At 43.6% G+C, this 20,341-nt stretch overlaps 1 protein-coding gene across 3 annotated transcripts; it reads left to right on the top strand.

The window, feature by feature from the left end:
- Nucleotides 1-2,102: 2,102 nt before the first annotated feature.
- Cah1 (carbonic anhydrase 2) lies at nt 2,103-20,140 on the top strand. 3 transcript variants are annotated; one of them, XM_071785954.1, is made up of 8 exons: nt 2,103-2,626; nt 8,940-9,140; nt 10,883-11,004; nt 12,918-13,013; nt 14,620-14,734; nt 15,599-15,697; nt 16,942-17,120; nt 17,640-20,140. In XM_071785954.1, exons 1-8 carry the CDS (start codon nt 2,590-2,592, stop codon nt 17,706-17,708), a joined length of 918 nt encoding a protein of 305 aa, XP_071642055.1. In that variant the 5' UTR covers nt 2,103-2,589; the 3' UTR covers nt 17,709-20,140. The 3 variants fall into 3 exon arrangements, with proteins under 3 accessions (XP_071642055.1, XP_071642057.1, XP_071642056.1); XM_071785955.1 differs by lacking the exon at nt 2,103-2,626 and adding an exon at nt 5,268-5,402; XM_071785956.1 differs by lacking the exon at nt 15,599-15,697 and having other exon boundaries at nt 2,105-2,626.
- Nucleotides 20,141-20,341: the final 201 nt, after the last annotated feature.

The following is a 20,341-nucleotide window of genomic DNA, read 5'->3' as shown; positions in this document are numbered from 1 at the left end:
CAGTTTAAGAGGAAGCCAAGCATGTAAGCGACTCGGTATCTTGCAGATTAGATTGCAAAGAAGCGCATTAAATGTGATGTAACTCGAAAACTCGAATTCCCATGGTTATATAAGATTTTCAAGACCGCGGCACGATACGATTCTCTATTCGTCCCACGCGTCCACGGTATTCCGCGTTGACATGCAAAGTAGTTTACGTCGCTGACTTGCATCATGCGAGGAAATAAGTACACCTCTCACATTGATTGTTTTAGGCAAGGTTGTGTCTCACAACAGAAGAACGATAAGAGAGCTTAAGACAGCTTTATGAATTTTTTCGGCATGCAGTATTAAGTAAGCTGATATATATCTTGTTTGTTCAGAGGTGAATAGTAAGTAGAATATATTATCGTTCCGTTTATATTCTTATCTTTTTCGAGCACAAGTCGCGTCCTAAATTTATATATATATATATATATATATATTTCTCAAATATCAAAAAAATTGGAACCATTGTAAGTGCATTTCTGACAAAAACACCTTTTAATTGATGCGATCGTCGCCTTCATTTTATTACATGTTTTCCATTGCATGTCTATGTGAAAGATCTAAAATTGGAGTCTCGTGACGTTCTCTCATGCCGGAAGGAAATCGTCGCAATTCACTGCGTTTCAAGGATTGATCGAGTCGAAAAGATAAAATGCTGCCGTCGAGCGTCGTCGAGATATCTTGGTGCACGTCTGCGAGCAAGCAATAGAAAATCTAACAAAATTAATTTACATACGAAGAAGGACATCTCTCGAGCAGCCGAGCTAAGCGTATTGATATTCAACTACAGAATCCACTGGGAATTAATTTTTATTGAAGGTGGGAGCTCTCTTTATTTACGCAATAAAGACGAAATGATGACGCTTGTAGAACGTTTCGTGACGTAACGTTGCCGGAACAACGTTATCCGTGAGTGATAAAGGAAGTCGTGTGTGCCTCTCGAGCGATTAGATTGCTCATCGTTTGTAAACGTTACTCGAAGGAAGTAAATGTAAGTAAACATCGCTTCTTCGAGGAGACGATAGCGATCTAATCTTGTTGTTACAACTCCATTAGCTAAACATATCTTCTCTGCAACAGCATTAAATATAAATACAAGCGGCAAGAATTGCCGTTACACTTGTTCTCGTGCCGAATCAGATTCCGCGATAAAAATTAGAAGATACATTTCTTCGAAGAAACTGTTATTACGAAGACCGCATATTTTATTAAATTATCGTTAGGCACGAATTTTTTACCTGAAAGTGACAAAATCAGAGTAAAGATTTATCCTATTTGTGTCGAGTAAAATTAAAGGTAAAATTAATGTAGTAATTTTAATGTAATTTTTAATTTTCGCAAAACTGAGAGCCGCGTGCAAATATGTTTCATTTTCAGATCAAAACTTTTTAACATTCAAACATTTATTTTGATGAATTTAAAATCAATTTATTGTTAGATAGCTGTACTAATTATAAATACAAATCCATAAAGTCATTTATAAAATACGAATCGTAAAGTTATCTAGCCTTCTTATAAATATAAATATATTCACAAAATGACATAAAATTACAGCGGCAACTAACTATTTTAAATAAAGATCTTAAAATGGCACAAAGTTACATCAGCAGAGTTGCGATTGTGTAAGTCAATTACCAGTACAATGTCATAACCGACGTTAACTTGGAAGTTTCGTATGCATGTGACGGAATGAAGAATTCCGCTCTCTATTTTAAAGTATCCAAAGTATTCTAAAATATTTAAGGTATTCCCGGAGATTTTCAAACTTCATCCAAGAAATCGAATTACGCCCAGGAAAACAACAGAGATCTCTCGTATACCAACGTATTCAAAAGAGATTTATTTATTATTTGATGGCGAAATGAATCTTGCGAAAAAAACACGGTATGAATAAGACATTAGACATCCCAGTTATTATTTATCGATCATCGATCCGTCGGTGTCGCATGCGCCGCTGCATGCACGTGTGCACGCGTGGCGGGCGCGCACGTGTAAATATTTACCGGCGCATGCGCGGCTGTCGCTCGCGCGCGGTCACGTGACCGCGCGCGTTATAAAGCGGTGCCGATGCGCCGGCCGGTATTACCGCCGTAGGAGTCGTACGCGTAAGCCTGTCGGTCGCTTTCCCGATCGCGGAAGGAAAAAAGGAAAGACGAGACAGAGACTCGGCGGCCGCCACGGGGAAAGTATCGGGCCGCTCGGAAAGAAACGCGCTCAGCTGTGAGCCTCGGCCGGGACTCTTCTCGCGCACTCTGAATTTAAAATCTCGCGAAACCCCCGAGACGGGTTTCGCGAAATCTCAAAATCGCCGAGGCCGCGAACCGCGCCGGCCCTTCGTCCCTCGTCGCGAGAACGTCGCGGGATTCTGACGCGATCGTCGAGACGATCCCGTCGACGTCGCTTCCCAGACGCACCGACGACCGCGGAACGCGAGTGCTCGTACGTCCGATCGACGCGAGTCGACGCCCGAGCGGACAAGACGAGCGGGTGCAAATTCTACTCGGACCTCAGTTTCGCGGATCTCAACTCCCCGTGAATCCCCGGGTCGAACTGGACGCGAGGATGAGCTCGAAGGACGAGTGGGACTACTTCCGAAATGGTAAGGAAAAAAAAATAGAAATATTTCAGGCATAGATTTTATAATTTTTTTTCCTAGCTATAGTCGAAACATTTTTTTAGAGACTATGAATGTTTGCAGAATTTTTCCAGTTTTTCCTTTTAAAAATCATAGATTTTATAATTTTTTTTCTAATCTGAATATTTTGGAGGCTACGAATATTTGCAGAATTTTTCTGGTATTTCTTTTTTTAAATTACGCTGTATTTATACATTTAATTGTTAAATACTCACCTTATGTTCGTCGGAGAACTTGAGATTATTAAATTTATCTATCATCGCGTTGCTGAAAGTGGCTCAAAATGTTTACAACTTATAATTTATATTGAATGTCACACAGAGCGTTAATTCACGCACAACTAACCGCGTTTGACCTTTCAAAGCCTACTTTCCCTTATTATTGCTCGTTAATGTTTTAAGCGCTCCCCCCGAAGCTACGCGTAAACTTGAGTCGCGCGTGTCCGGAATGACTCGCGCAAATTACACGCGAATTTGGATCGCAAATGAATACCACGCTTGAGCAGCACGGATGTGTAAAAGTAGAAATTGCGAGGAAAACGGATAGAAGGGTCTCGGTGAAAATTGTAACTCTCAAGATAATTAATACCCGCGATTGTGTAATTGCGTGTAATTGTAAAATCGATGATTTTCCTGTAAATCGTGCGCAGGCCGTCTTCCTCGTACGTACATTACTTCTGATAAGCGCGCATCGATATTATTGATTGGCCACTTTGTCAATCGTCGTGCATTCAATATACATATCTAACCGGGGTATTTCTGTGCTTAACGTTACAATCAGTGCTGGCTGGCAGCCGCAAGCCTGGTATCTCGTTTCCAGATTAACCAACGGCGAACGAAACGCGTTCGCGATAATTCCTATCGCGGCAGTTAATTGAATCCCATTGCGAAAGAGGCACGAAGCGCGATTTCATTGTAAAACGGAATATTTTTTTTTCCTAGGAAGTAGTCACTACCTGAAAAAAAAAACGCAACGGTAGAAAGTGCGTTTCGAACAAAAATATGAGGATGATTGATTGAAGTTTCTTTAGGACATTCCGGTTAAATTACGCAAAAATTTTCTCCTTTCCTTCGCGACGGTCAAATTACTCTGATTTTCTTCTTTCTCTTCCTCCGTCAACGCATCCAACGCTGAAAAGTTGGACAATGGACCCGTCGACTTTTTCATTTCGTTGCAAGGCCGCATGCTTTTCTCAAACTTTATGAAATATAAGAGACAATGGAGAAGACGGACAGCACGTGTAAATCACTTTCCTTAAAAAGGAAAGGAGAAAGACGTGTTTTTCCTTTTCAAATTGGAATCTAAAAAAAAACTCCGCATCTGGAATAACGGCTTGTTTTTCTTTAGTGGAATTATCGATCCCGCAACCTTAATTCTTCAAATAATAATATCTCATTAAAAATCTTTCGCTGCGAAACGCTTTCACGCAACAACTCTCGAAGATATCTCGACTGGTTTTCCACAAGTGCTCTTTAGCTCCAATGATTTTTATTAACTATCGATTTAATCCAACAATATATATATTTTAGAGATCCTTAAGCCGTTCGTTTGTCAGTATTAATTAACGCCGTAGCGTCAAAATGCGGCCACATGTTAGACATCGGTCGTCAGCATGCGAACCTCGGAACACAGATCGAAATTCGTGGAAGGGAAAGCCCTGTCGTTCAACTCATTTCGTTTCTCCTCCTCCGTCCCCTGTCCCCGTTCGCTCGATTTTCGTCTCGGTTTCCGGATGGCACCGCAGGCTCACTGACCCGGGGCCATTGTCTTCCCGCTCGAATGCAGGGCGAACGGGCCGTGCCAAGCGACCACAGGGCCGGGAGGGGGGAGGGGAAAGGGGATGCCTTCTTTCCTCGCAGACCTCGTGGAACGCGGGGCACGACTCCGCGGGGTAAATGAAAATCAATAGTTTTCTTCCGTAGTGCCGTTAGGCCGATGCACCTGTGTTCCCTGCGCGGGGAAGTGTATACAGGCGCGCCTAACACGCGCGCGGGCCACACGGACGGGCACGCACACGAAAGGCCGGAGGGGGTCGCAGACCCAGTTTCACTTTGTTCCGCCGCACGGGGTTGCCGTGCATGCCTCCGAAACCGCCCTTAATCTCGAGTCAATTTGTCAGCGCTATCTTTCGACCGATTTGTATGCGCGCCGAGCGAGAATCGGGGGAATTCGACGTATATACGAATCCTCGGGGATCGGCCCGTTGCCAAAACGAGGGGGGAGGGGAGGGCGAAATCTCGCAGAGAGGGATGATTGAGTCGTTTAAACGCGCGCTCGCGCGACCGCGGCTCGCGAGAGGCTCCGCTCGCTTGAAATTGATCGATGCGATTCGGCCGTCATCAATTATTTCGGAAGAATCCGCCGTTCCCACGACACCGCTCGCGTAATTGCGGTCTGCCGTCCCGCCGCGGCCGAGAGCGGGATTGTTTTTCAAGCGGATTTATCTTGGCTCGCGACTGGTAGATCGTAGAATTTCGAATCGGCTCGGGGCTGATTGCCAGTACGCGTCCGTGTAGAATAATACACTCTTGACTTCTCTAATTCTATTCTAGATATCTTCGGAACTCCACGCCACGGCGTTTGAAAATGAAATTACGCCCCGTGCAAATTAATTCGGATTTTGGGGTAATCGAGGTCGGCGTTCCGGGGCACGGAATCCCGCGATCGCGAACGGCGAGCCCCTTACTTGCGTATTCCACCCTGCCTAACGAGTACCGGAACGTCGGTCCTGATCGTGCTTGTAAGTGAATGAAGAAGACAGATATTCTATCTTTGTTAATTAGCATATATATGAGATAATTGCAAGCGATGTAATAGCGTATGATCTAACAAGCGACTGGCCGAAGCGGATTGCGCAAGCTGTGACAATTCGGAGTTACAAATTGACACGTTAAAGCGCATCGTAATCAAGTCGGAGCCGAGGGTTTTATTTTTTTTTTAATCAAACCGAGTTTTTTTTAAAGCAAATAGAGAGGACCAAGACGTTGAAAGATTAATGAAAACTTTATACAAAAGGGTTTTCGATTCGTGCATTATATACTTGTACGCCACTCGCTATCGCGATGCTCCCTATCGATTTAGGTTGTCGTCGGTTGAGGCGAATGCGATTTCAATCGAGTTCCATCCGGGATAAAAATAGAAAGTGATCTCATTGTTACATCAAAATAAAAAATAAAAAAAAAGAAGAGATTATATTTTCCCTTGGGGTAACGCCAAGTCTCAAAACATCTACGGGCGCGGTCTGGAATTTTTATAGCGAGCTCTCTGATAGCCATCTTGCGAGGATTTTATTTAATTTACGGTCGATCCCACGTTCATTTACCGCCTCTCGCGTTTTGTGTTCCGCGGGCGCGAAGAGGATGATATTTCACGACCGTGCACGTGCAACGTAAATCGCGCGTGAGACTATCGGCGGAGAAAGAAAGTTCACACACATAAAAAATCGGAGAGAATCGCGGGAGAAATCCTCTCCCGCGAACGGTCGCGCGGTCACCGTCTTCGTTCGCGACGATTTACCTGCAAATTGCTCGCCGACTGACGCAGACTGCCATTCTAGGCTGCCATTCGCGCTTATAATGCACGCGTGCAGGTGAAGCCTACGTACGACGACTTATTTGCACATCGCATTCGTTAATACGAACGGCGTGGTTATCTCTTTTCTTTTCCCTAACGATTAAGTATGTATGTCGTATATTATAAAATTAATATTTGCTCACGCGAATAGCAAAAGTCGCTGTTCAAAAGGAAAATCGACTCCGTTTAGCCTTTTGATCCGCGACTCGTGAATATTGAATAGGAATTTTCTTTTTTTGCTATCTAACATATAATGCTATACGCGCATTAGGGATATAAATAAAACGTAATGAGAAGAGAGATTTCACGACAGAAATATCTAAATATCTAAATATCGCGACGCAGAATGACACGTGGCAGAACGCGACGAGGCACTGTCATTTAATGACCATTTTTTATACGTAACGTAATAACGGGCTCTCCGATAATGCAGACGGCTAATGGACTCAGGATTACTACATTGATAATACATAGGTGGAAAAACGCACATGTGTTTGTGCGAAAGGTGTGTTAAGTTTCTTTGGTTGGTACAAAAGGATTGCGATATCGAAAGAGAGAAAGAGAAAGAGAGAGAAATATTTGCCAAGTACCATGCATTCACGATTTTCCGCATTCGGCCTTACGATATTTCCTGTGATTCGTTGAATCATCGCGTTGCAAGGTTGAACGAACCTTCAAACGAGCGTCGTTCTTATTATCTACTCTGCGACAAGGATTCTAATCGTCACGTCGACTGATGATAGTATAAGCCATGTCGGTAGCCTCAATCTCTCAGCGGCAATAATATTTTGATGTCACTGTAATTTTCCGTCATTTACATTGATAATTAACTATTATGGTTAAGCTCGAGTAAGCCTGTTATGACGAATAAAGAAATCTTTCGTAATCTTGACCCCGATAATGGGAATCTCTTATGTTAATCGTATAAAATACAAAGCAAACTTGACGTTACATAAGAGTGCTTAAGCAGTAAGCGAACTGATCAAAGTCGAATATTCACGAGAATAATAAATTAAGTAGGCAAAAGTATAATCTTCAGGTAACTCGAGTGGATATTTAGATATTGAGACTATCTAGTCGATACATATATTGCTAGCATATAACTGGTGAAAGATATTGTCTAATTATCTTTGATTTTTATCTCTCCTTCATTCAAAGTTCTCGCGGTGTTTGCAATTCGCTGATAACTTTCATTTTGATCAGTTATGTGGCAAGCGTTGCGAGCTCGCGTACCGTTATCGCGACGTTTTTCGGCTCGAGCCGGATAAACGACTGCTTTTGTTACTACCGCGGAGCTATCCTTCAATGGGAATTCACGTGACACGCCGATCTCAATGCCGCGAGCGGATTTCTTACGCTCTTACGCTCAGCGAATGACTAATTCGTTTCACTCTGTGCAGCTCCGCGCTTTCAATTTTATGGACGATTGTGCGAACATCGTGTAAATATGAAATGCAGCCGTGAGGCTTTGCGTTCAGGGTCACTCTGATATTTCGCTCACATTTTCGTATTATATGACAATAATTTTTAATAATTAACAATTTTTAAATATCATATTTTCTGTCGATTCCTGATTTTATACCGTCTAGATTTCTTAGAGTTAATCTTTTTCATTTTCTTTCAAATATAAACAAATATACTCTGTGTGTATGATCTTATATTGTACGTAACATGATGAAGCAAATCGCAGCAATTAATTTAATTCCGCGAATTTAATTACGTTCTGAGCGATGGCGATCGATTGACCGCAACTTGTCAGGTGAGATTCGCACGAACGCTTACATTACATAGTGATCTCATAATTAAACGCAAGATTCAAACGTTGCAAGTCTCGCGCTTAATCAATCGATCAGCTTGTTTAATTTAGGTATTAATTTTTCTTAGCTCTCCCAATCTGTCGCATGCGACGCGTTCGACATCTAATTATAAAAAGCAAACAACATTGAGATCACGTGCCCCGATAAAGAAAGATTAATGCGTCGGCACGTGACGCACGTCTACAGATAAGGAGCATGCGAAATTATTAAGGATAATGCGCTTGATCAGCTTTCGCGTGTCGTCGAAATTGGCGCGCGACGTGACATCCGCGCGGACATCATTTTTTAATTAACATTTTCGTTAGTTTATTTGAATTTATAATAAATTACATACAAGTTCCCGACGTGGCCTTCATGGATTATCTCCAACGTCGTTTATCGCGTCGTTAATAAGTCATAATAAGTGAATGTTATTACTTCTGCAAACGTTATTCGCGTTTTTCGTGTCCGTATGTACTAAGTGGGAAAGAAACAAACTTTATGGTTGAAGGAGTGGTCCACGTAGACCGGAATTTCGATAAGTGCGAACTTGAATCTATTATCGGCACGTGACGTGCATCGCGATAAAGAGTTTGTTTCGCGCTCGGAGTTTGGCATGCGAACTCTCTCAATTTGCTTGAGCTCGAGCTCGTATCACCGCGCGCGGTACTATCTTTGTTGTCACGGTACACGTGCCATTCTTATCGCAAAATTATATTCATAGATTGATTGTAAACCGAAGAAATCTCAGATGATCGCTCGTCTGCTTCATTTCCGCTGATTCTTGTCACCGCGACAAATTTGTCGAAATTCATTGTTCTCGGTATACTGATCCTTATCTGTCTTCGCTTCAACGTAACTGGAATTTATCCTCTTTTTTTTTTAATTTGCATGTGTATGTGTTGCAGGACCCAGCACGTGGGTGACGAAGTTCCCCATGGCAGCCGGCTCCAGACAGAGCCCGGTGAACATCGAGACCAAGCGGGCGGAGTCCGATCACGAGGCTCTGAGCAGCAAACCCCTGCGTTGGAAATATCCCTCCACAGCATCCCGGAAGCTGATCAATCCCGGTTACTGCTGGCAGGTGGACACCGATGCCGAGGGCACATGTGAGTGTCGCACTTTGCGATACGGATTCTCGTCTTATTTTTCTTTTCTCGTTTCGGACACCCCCTTTCCCCGTCTCCTCTCTGCGAGAGTAAAAATTTGTACGACGAGTTATCGTGGCACGAACAACGAAAACGTCGCTCGAAGCTAGAATAGATTGTATTTAACGACGATCGATGACTCGATGAAAAACTTTTTTCTAAGCAGGAAGGGGAAATCCGAGGTTGCATGGAAAAAAGGATTAGCTACTAACGAATTTAGTTGCAAAATAGGGACAGCTGGAGTAAAAGGTTTTGCTACTACTGTTAAATTATAGCTCTCGCTGCAAAAAAAATATTAGGTGTCCCTAAAAATGCTACAGTAGTTAATCTTTTTTTCCGTGCCATTGCGGTCGAAACTTTGAATTGCAGATCGTCGCGGTTGCAAAGTGCGGCGCAAGTTGCGAAATCCCGGCGCTGTACAATACGCCGCGCTCGTCCGTCCAGCGATGGAGTGATCCGGGGTATAATTTTAGACGATTCAGTTCAGCGATACTCGGCCTCGCATTCCGTCTTAAACGTACTAAAACATGTAAACATTTAAACGTGTAAACATGTTAACGTTGGCAGCGGTGCCGAACGCGATTAGAGCCGCGTTAAATCCGCGGCTTCTTGCAGCGCCGCGGGTTGTATAAAGGCGTTCGCCGCACGAATGAGTTACATAATGCTTTTTATTAATTTCGTGCATCATGCACACCTTACGTAAGGAACAAACGCGATGCGATTTGTATTGTCACGGTGTTATGTATTTCCGAGATTATATGTACATGCCCCGAGGGGGCTGGCGAGAGCGAATTCTCGCGCCGAAGCACCCGATCGCGCATACTCGTGTATCGTTACGAAGGTTTCACTGTCGACTTCGTGCCACACTTAGGGCTTTTACCTTCGTACCGAGTGCTCGGGGCGTATTCGAAATGAGGACGACCGTGCCGTGGCGTATTATGTGTATTCATATGTGGCACGAAGCGGGGCAGAGCGCTCGGTACGGCGATATGTGACACAAAACAATAGATAGAATGTCGCGATAATAAAGTCGCGGCGTCACTTCTCAGGCACTCGTCACGATAAGCGGCCTCTTTCGAAATTAAACATACGGAAATTGCCAATATTGTGCAAAATTGCATATTTGCTGGGGAAACAAATACGAGAACACACAAACGATCGATAAGTAAAATAAAGCAGACCTTCCTGAAGCAACGTAGTTTTTTTTATTGTATTTTATAAAGGTTTGGAAATAACTTTCGGAGCGCACAAACATCTTGTGAAAATTTCCATCGCGCCTGCCGTACATAATAAATAATTTTAGAGTCTCTTGTACAGGAAAATTCCGTGAAAACGCAAGACTTGGCGCGCCAAATTTTCCCCAACAATTTATCACGGTTAAAGTGGAGGCGAAACACAAAATAATAAAATACGTCACGACGCAAATGCGTCGCATGCAGTGCAAATGCGACGATTCTCTCTCGTTATAGTTCCCGTCCGCGCGGTTTGGCCAATCAAGCGTATCCTGTAATAAAAGCGGCCTGCCACGGGCCCGGCCGTTACGTCCGTTCGTGACGCCTCGTGGAAGCGTGCTCCGAGAATTTCTACGTTTACGTGGACCTAATTTAGACGTTTACCCATTCATTTGCATATCTTATCGCGGTAGTGTTGCCGTATCGTGCATCTACTCATCTAATCTCGATTATATCTCGATTTGTCGACAGTTTTGAGCGGCGGACCGCTGATGGACGACGTCTACAAGCTGGAGCAGTATCACTGTCACTGGGGATGCAGCGATTCCAGAGGATCCGAACACACGGTCGACGGGCAGGCCTTCGCCGGAGAGGTACAGAATATAATTAGTAACAGAATATAATGAATATAATAAATTCTTTTTAAAACGTTAACGTAATCGCCCTTAAACGTCGCGCCCTCGGATTCGCTCGCTCCGCTAACTATATTTTAACTTAACGGCTTGAGTACGACGAGCGAGTGCAATTATTCTACTTGATAGCCAAAGTAGCTCGTTAACAATCCAGTCACACATTGAGAGTATGATTCACTCCGTTTGCCGACCATCCGCGAGGAGGAGCGACGTCGACCTTGTCCAAGAACCGCGCCATGTGCGATTTATTAGCGCGATCGTTTTACCGAACACAAACCGAGGCTTTAGTCCTAGTTATTAGTCGTCCGCAAACACGACGCGAGAGAGAGATGGCTTTTCTGCGGATAAAAATAGAAAACTTTATGGAGTATGCAAAACGCGGCACAGAGAGACGCTAATTGCGAACAAACATTAATAATATAATTATGCAGACGTTTCATTTATCTCGTAAATAATGCGCTATTATCGTCGCATATGTCCGCATTGATAGAATACCGAGTGACGTGTCAAAGGTCTTTTTATGCTCTAGCAGCTGCGCGTCTGTCCGCAAAGCCGCGTGTATCGGTTTGCGAATAAAGAAAGAAAGAAACGACAAACGCGCGCGTGAAGTGGAAACGATAATGGGCATTATCGTCGAAACCGCCACTCGCGTGCGCGAATAATAGCCGATTCGTGTAACGAGATGTATGCGTCCACACACGCGCGCATTGTGGACACCGAAGGAATTTTCGAAGGCGAAAACAATTCGCGAACAAAACGCCCGCTCGCGAACTGCGAAAAGAATGCCGATAATTAACCGCGGGAGAAAATTGCGTATTTCCTGGGCACATTTTCTGACGCGATTCCGGGACGGATGCGCTCATCGTGGGAATTTTTTCGGTGCTTTTGCTGGCTTATTTTGTAAGCGTAAAATAAATTTGTTTGCTCGACTCGCGATTAAATCGCTTTCGATTATGCAATCGTCTACGCAGCACTGAGTCTCTAATCTATCAAAAAGGTGACTTCAGCTTGATCCTGCCGGCGCCGATCGAGAAAATATCGATGACTCTTCTTCGATGCGATGGAAAAATTTCTTCGTCTTACGATGTATCTAATAATAATCGTCGAGCAGCAAAACACGTTTGAGATTACGCGACGATTTAGTATACTATTCTTGAATGTGAATTTAGACGCGAAACTCTATTCCCCGAACGAGATCGCGATTTCTCTTGGAAACGAGCGCGCCGCTTAACCGGCGACTTTCCGGCCGAAACTCGATGATAATTAAACGACCGAGTCTGAAGCGCATTAGCGAGTCAATTGGCGATCGCAATGACTTCGCGGCGTTCGAACGCCGCGCACGGTCTCTTCCATCGGACGCGCTTTTTCCGCGACGCAACGTTCGCTTCATCGCAAGACTCTAACACGGCGAATGTATGCGCGATATCCCCCCGTAGCGATCTCGTATCTGGGAAACCGGGTCGATCGGATGCACACGGATATCCGCGGAATTTGAGAGAGAGAGAGAGAGAGAGAGCGAGCGTCCAGTTGCTGCACTGATTACATAATATCTCTCTAACGACCACCCGTCAAACGCAATTATCATTTATCGACGATGCTGACGAAGTTTCTTTGAGATCCAGTAACGTAAATCACGGCCAAGAAGAATATCCTAAATGGTTAATGGTGTATAATCAAAACGGCACAAAAGCATTGAAGATCGGACTTTCTCGATGGTAGAAATGCAGAAATTGATATTTCTCAATTGGCCATTTGCAAGGATTAAGTACTCGTTAACTGCCAGTCGACCTGCCGTTCCGCTCCACCCTGATTGCCCGCTATTAGACTTAATGCTCGACGATTTAGATTCATTGGACGACAACGTTTGGTTTCAGCTACATCTTGTGCACTGGAACACGAGCAAGTACAAGACCTTCGCCGAAGCCGCGAAAGCTTCTGACGGTCTGGCCGTTCTGGGGGTCTTCCTTAAGGTTCGTAACGTTATAAATGTTTTTATCAGATCAACGTGCGTGTTGCAATTAATTGTTGAATATTAAAAGAATTTATACAATTAGAATAAGTCCGATTAGAACTGCATCTATTTTTTTTGCACTACACAGAAAAAATGTATCAAATCAAAACTTATACTCAAATTAAACTATTCGTCGTTTCGTATATACGCATCAACAATCTATAATCTTCTTATAAGAATTTCAATTTTTTGTTTCAATTTTTTTTCTTGCTCGAACTATATATAAAATGACTTCGTTCAAGCAAGTTTCCTTCGTTTAACGCAATCAATGTAATCTCATTTCAAGATTTCCACGTTGAAACTAAAGATATTTTCAAGCCAAAAATATTCTTTCTTCCTGTGTATATTGAAAATGTAAAAGCTACGTATTTTTCACCTTCTTTGTTTTTATCAAAAGCGATATCTTGCATCTATGAATACTCAATATATATTGGTTCGTCAAATGTTTATACAAGCGTGTCGTCAGCCCGCGGAAGCCACACCTCTTCCACTCGGGGATTCTAATTCGCTTATTTTCGCCGTAGTATATGCATCTATCTATCTATAGTCAAGTTAGGTATTTTACATAAGACGTAAGCTGCAGACAAGCAGAATCCCCGTGGAGGTGCGGAGGTGTCACCGCCACGATCGTCGCCGAATGGTCGATTATGTAAACGACGAGAGACGTTGACATAATTACGCCGTGTCGCCGTATCGGACTCGAAAACGAGACACGCAAACACGCGTTCTCGTTCGGCGGGGCGCGTTCGTCGTTCGCATTCGTTTTCGTATAGCGAGAAGAATACCACGATCGCGTGCAACGGCAATTATCCCTCTTCCGCTTTGCACGGCGCTTTGTGTCTAATATTTAGGTTGCAGCTGCGCGGTATCTCATGGAGAACGCGACGATCGCAATTGCAAAATTCTATTCGAGCAAATGATACACTTCTCGCCGGCGCGGCGCAGCGCGGCGGGAGAAGTTACATTGTTACGGAGATCGGACGCGATAAATCTCGCGGAACAGGAAAATACTCGCGAAGCGAGCTTTCCTCGCGCCCGCCGGTGCATCAACGTGATTATATCTTACGTAAACGTCGCGCACAGCTTTAGGACACGTCGAAGTCGCGTTAGAGCGCGCGAACATATCGAAGGAAATTTATGCGCCACGTGCGACACGGCGACAAAATGCGGCAGACAATTCTAAAAATGACATTGCGTAATCAACGGCTCAATGTCGAGCGTTTTTTATCGCCTCTATTTGTTCCTCGTGTCGCTGTTTCGCCGATCATTACGGTCGCTGTTCAACGATATTCGACAGGGGAGCTAATTAAATTCGCGATAAATTCCTGAGCCTTTTATCAACTCACACTCAGTGTCGCGAATTTTTTTTTTAAATGAAATTACAGATATTAAATTTCAGGAACGCGCGTAAATCTGGGATATGCGGTATCTTTTTATCGATCGGAGGATTTAATTGAGAATATAGCTCGTTAGCTTGAGAGAAAGCGGCTTAATTATGTCTCGGCCTCGTGAAATCGCGTGTCATTATAATCGGAAAGGAAGGAAAGCAAACAATTTGCTTGCAGGTCGGCAAAACTCACGAAGAAATGGACAAAATCGCCCGACTGCTACCGTACGTCTCGCACAAGTACGAGGTCGTGGAAATTACGGAACCTATTGACCCCGGTAAACTTCTTCCCGGTAAGTTACAATCGACCCGATCGAATATAATCGCCCGGGTAATTTGGTGATTGTCTCTTTGATCAAACATTCCGTCTATTCATCGATGCATAGTGTCCGTGATCCATTCTTGTTGTTCCTCCTGTAATATTCATATTCAATTGTAGCTTAAACCTGTTTGCGCAAGCTGATCGAAACGTAATGTAACTTTGTAATAGTTTTGACCTATGTAAATTAATTAATTCGAACGAGAAACAGCTGATGAGATCGAAAATAAGACAAGTAAAATTGCTTTTATCTCATCTATCTTTAATTAATTTATATATACATATAAATTTATATTATGATATAAAATATATAATAATATTATAATATAATATAATATAATATATAATACACTACTCAAAACAAAATTAAAAGGCCACTTAAAATCAGCGCTAAAAAAGACCAAGTTCAAAGTCACGTATCTTTGCGAAAAAAAAATGATGTTTGAGTAATGTTTGAAAAAGCATTTTAAAGTTTAAATCTTTAGCTTTCAAATGCTTCTTAAGACACGTTTATCTGCAAAGATTTTCCTACAAACGACGCTAATTTAAAGTGGGCCTTGTAAAATTGAAAAATAAATTTTAACTTTGAGATGACGTGCTTATTATATTCTTATATTATATTATTATATATAATACATATATTTGCAATCCTGGCTCGCAGCCAAGTCAGACCAAACATTAAACGGTGTCAACAAAGTAATAGAACCGTCTGCGAGATGACGGAAGCCATTCGTTAACGTTAACAATCGCCTGGCGCGTGTCTCTGCATTAACGCATCGACTAACGAAATTTCTATCGCATATACCTTGTGCTCTCGCTTTGCGTCGTGCACGCACAGTGCGCGGCGGACGGGCCGGCACGCAGAGATGCGTGAATCCGTGCATGCGCTGGGCCGACCGAATCATACCACGCCACGAGAACAAATGGGATTTCCAAGGTTCGTACGTTCGTATCGCCTTGGACTAATTCGTGCGAGAGAATGAGAGAGAGAAAGAGAGAGAAAAAGAGAGCATGTCTACGCGCTCGAGCGTGGGGCTCCCGCTTTTCAGCAATGCCTCGGAAAAAAAATAAGAAACGCCTCGAGCGCGATTATCCTACGGTTATTTTTCAGCAGCCTCCAATTTTCCGAAGCCTTGCATGTCAAACGCGCACGGTCGGGATGGACGCATGTCATAAAATGATTGGCATGATGTGACGATCTGCACGTCGTAGTCAGTAATTGGTTTTTTTTTTCCATATCCTGACGTAAAAAAGACGAATTTATTTTTGCGCGAGGAGCAGCTGTTTCGCGATGCAAATCCCTATATCAGTTTATGGAAGTTCGTCATTTTACTGTACGACATATTTATATGCGTTTATCTGTACAAATATCACAATTTAGTGTCCTCGTAATTTAATCTCGTTTAGTATCCACTCCTTTATTTTTCGCAAGCGAATTATTTGCACAAATATCATATACGTCAATGATAGTGTCCTCACAATTTAATCCTGCTTAGTGCGCACTGATTCTTTATCTTTTGTAACCGATATGCCTAATATAGCGTTGCGCATGTGTGGATATATTTCAACTATTCCTATGTAGACCTTTATTCAGACGTTCACCTATAGACCCTCGTAGTGTGTCCTCGTTAGCGTTACTTATCGATATTATTTCGGAGAAATGTCGCTCGGGTATCAGCGATAACACCGAAAGATAAGACGAATATGGAGGGTCAGCACTTACACGAAATACACCTCTCCGACAGACAGTACATTAATCAAATAGTGAAATTACATTCACGAGGTAATTTTCTCCATCACTGAACTGCGATTTGTATGACGTGCGGTAGGATGACAGAAAAAGGGAAACAATTCAGACATTAAAAGACATTATCGCGAGAACATCGGTTTTGAGATATGATTGAATCTCCAAATGAAATCCGACGCGACGTAGCTATTTTGACATTAATTCTGCTATATCGCGTTGGAAGATAAAATCACAATCACAAACGTGATTGTTTAAAAATATGCGATCAAGTAATATAATACGCGTCACGCCTATAGTCTCATCAATGGCATGTTATTACTGATTTAAGCAATCGCATTTATGTCTCTTTATCGCTTTTAGTTGTCAGTTTAATAAATTTCCTTTCGCTTTTATTTCCGCGCGAGAAACTACTGCAATTTCTTCCTCTGGTTTAGACGACAACGGATACTGGACGTACTTGGGCTCGCTGACGACGCCGCCGTGCAACGAGAGCGTCACTTGGATCCTCTTCAAAAAGTACATCGAGGTGTCCCATCATCAGCTCAACATCTTCCGCAATCTGCGAAAGTTTCCGCGCGGCGAGGAGTGCCCTTGCCACGAGAACCACGGAGTGGTAAGCGAAAAAAGTATCGCGGAAAGAATTATCGCACCTCCGTTTCCGCGACGCTGCTTCTTTTTATCTCCGGTCAGCTGCCCCCGCATGTTGCGAGTCGCTGGTCCCTTATCTAAACGGTTCCGAGAATTCCCCCGTATCGTTTTCCCTCGATATCCCTTTTCCCCCCCCGGTTTGATAAATGAGTCCCGATTGGCGATCAACGTGACACGGCGAACGCCTCTGCGGCGCGACGCGATTACCATTTTCCAGCCGCGAGAGATGCATATCGTCGCAACGAGTCGGCGTTTTCTCTCTTTTTTTATTCCTTCTCTTTCGCTCGATATACCGCGAACCAGTCACAGGCTATTTTTAGGCGTCCAGGACGCCTTTAGACGTCGACGACCGCGCGGCCACCGCGTCGTCTCGGCGACGAGCTGGAATGTATAATATTTCGGATCGTCGGGGGGGAGCAACCCCGCGCGACACGCCCTCGTTTTTATATAATCCCGACCTTTCTTCTTCTTTGACACTCCGCAGGTGATGAACAACTTCCGTCCACCGATGCCGCTGGGAAATCGCGTGTTGCGGGAGTGCGGGAGTTTCTGATCGTCGGCCCCCACCCGGAAAATGACAACAGACGAGAGAGACAGAAAGAGACAGAGGACGGAATGACTTCCGATCCTCTCTGCGCTCTTTGCGAACCGTCGACCCCGAAGCGACGACCGATGTTAGCCGCCGACGCGGACGAACCGCCAGCGTCCAACGTGCCTTCCGATTTAATCAACGAAAAGACTCGCCTTGCGTTTCGCGAGGCGCCAGCCTTGCTTTCTTTGTAGTCGACTCCGTCGAGTTAGCAGAGAGACTTCCGCCGCGAGCAGGAAATTCCTGGAGACGAATCGAGAATAGTTGATAGCTTTAGCTCGCGCCACGGTGAGCTGCGACTTGCGAGCTCGCCGCGTACTCCCTTGTTATTTAACGCAGTTATACAGTAAGCTAACAATAAGTAGGCCTTACCAATCTAACTGGCACCGTTATCGAAGAATCACTATGTGAATTCATGCATCACGCAAAACCAAAGCGCCGATCTTACAAAAAATCGCATTACTCTGCAAAAATGGTAAATTTCACGTATATAAGATAAACTATACATAGCGCGTCTGATTTTTGCCGAGAGGCTGATTTTTAATACAAGGCACCTCTGACCAGCCGGATATTCCTCGACGGTAGGTACGCTACCTGAACTATTTAAAAAAACTTTGAAAAGAGCGTTGAGAAAAAAAAACCACATTTATTCCTCTGTGGAGGGCGACGACGACAGGTAATTATCGACTTTCAGCACCGTCTCGAATACGATCGATGGACTCGCACATTTAGACATTTGTCTGAATGTATCATGTCCCTGAGATGATCGCGCTTAGTTTATTATTCGTCCGAGAACTGTCCAACTCGTCCTTTTTTCGGGCGCGATCGTCTTAAATCGCTCGTCGGCTGAATCTCGAATCTTATCAAATACCTTCGACGGAGGAAGCGTGTTCGGTCAGGGACGCCGCAGTAGTGGCTAACATATATATATGTATATATACAAGTGTGTGCGTTTCAATTTAATCAAGAGCAATTACGAGTGAAAAGTAGACTAACAACGTTAGAACGTCCTTTCTTCGCGCGCGCGAGGAATACCGCTTTCTCATTAATTAATTAAAAATCGTTGCTTACACGTGTACGCGTGGAATTCCGAGAAGGTCCGTGTCTGTGCGTATATAAGACGCGCGATCTGACGATAAGATGAAACGTAACGATAATTGCGACACGGCGCGATGCTCTTTGTGTATCGCGTTATACATAACACGCGGTAGATCGATAGATATTAATAACGAGTCGTGAATTCTTTGCGTGCACACAACGGCTCGTGTGCATCGCGCAAGGAGGACTCTGTCTCGATCGATCCGTCCGCGAGGCATCGTCGACTCACATCGTCTTTAAGTGGCCGCGGGTCAACGATCTACCTTGGATGCTGTACGTTACGTTACCGCGGCATCTGAAAAGAGAATAGTTGTTAATAGTATCGTATTTAAATCGTGTGTACCACTGTTGACGCACGAGACAGACGGTAAGACCCCCGGAGGCGCATCGTACGGCTTCATTCAGGCCTCGTGTGCTTAGCGTAGACTACGTGAGTTTGTTTTGTCAAAATATTCCCAGCCGAGATTTGTCGCGCCGTGCAACAAGTGTGAGATGCCGGCGTTTTATCGCGGAAGCGACTTTGATGATACGTACGATAGGTAGCTGCGACGTATGTCCGAAGATAAAATAAGCAAGCCTGTCATAAATCAAATCAAACAACTGTATGAGATAAGTAGAAAAAATCGGTGAGATTGTGAACCAATCGTGTGTTAAAATCACGAAATTTATAAAAAGTGGAGCCGATCAGTTTTTGCCTTCTGAAAAGCTGATATAAAAATCTTTCTCCTCGGCGTTCCGACTGATTTCCGATAAAACAACGAGACGTGACTTGATTTTTTCGGATAATCTGAATTTATCTTGGCAAAAAGTTTCTTTTTTTAAAAAATGACGTTTTTCTCTAACTTTAATTCTCCAACATAATGCGCGAGGAAAATGATTTTTATGAGAATTAAACTGAATTAATAAAATAAATTGTGGACCGCAACTCTCTCTTGAGCGTCAACAGTCACTTAAAATAGACGATAGTCGTGGATTTTATTTCATGCCATACACAAATTTTACGTATCGTATACTATAGTTTGCGACGTGCGTCGAATATATTATGCTGGTCGCTTTGGACACCTTATCATACATGTTCTCAGGAATCGCTCCTTCGGTCTTTCTGTAAACTGTAAGATAACGTCTTCTTTCGTCGCGGCGGTATCTCATCGTTTGACTTTTATTCGTTTGCTATTATATATACTATATACATGTATATTCTAATTTTATTGTTGGTGACGTGAGATATGGTATGTATTTGTATTTCGTAGTCTCGACTGTGATAGAAAGAAAGAAAGAAAGAAAGAGAGAGAGAGAGAGAGAAAGAGAAAATAAAGTGCCGTTCTATTTGCTTTCGTACGGCAATATCCGGCTCGCTTTCTGTCACTCTTATTGCGATCCTTCGACTCCGAAAATGAGTTCTCGCTCTGGAAAGCCTCGAGCGAGCCTCTATTCCGTTCCGTCGTATAAAAGGGTACAAGGCCAGCGACCGCTAACGCTCGACCGTACCCAGCTTTGGT

The sequence above is a fragment of the Temnothorax longispinosus genome, chromosome 8, assembly GCF_030848805.1.
Source record: "Temnothorax longispinosus isolate EJ_2023e chromosome 8, Tlon_JGU_v1, whole genome shotgun sequence".
In the NCBI taxonomy this organism is placed as follows: domain Eukaryota; kingdom Metazoa; phylum Arthropoda; class Insecta; order Hymenoptera; family Formicidae; genus Temnothorax; species Temnothorax longispinosus.
Note: the sequence above shows the minus strand (reverse complement) of the source record. Positions and strands in the feature narration are given on the sequence as shown.

Bases quoted from the DNA above. Each gene is read 5' to 3' on its own strand.
- Cah1 (XM_071785954.1), top strand. From the start codon at position 2,590: ATGAGCTCGAAGGACGAGTGGGACTACTTCCGAAATG. The intron at 11,005-12,917 runs GTACAGAATATA...GTTTGGTTTCAG, and splicing joins GGCAGGCCTTCGCCGGAGAG to CTACATCTTGTGCACTGGAA. The intron at 13,014-14,619 runs GTTCGTAACGTT...ATTTGCTTGCAG, and splicing joins TTCTGGGGGTCTTCCTTAAG to GTCGGCAAAACTCACGAAGA.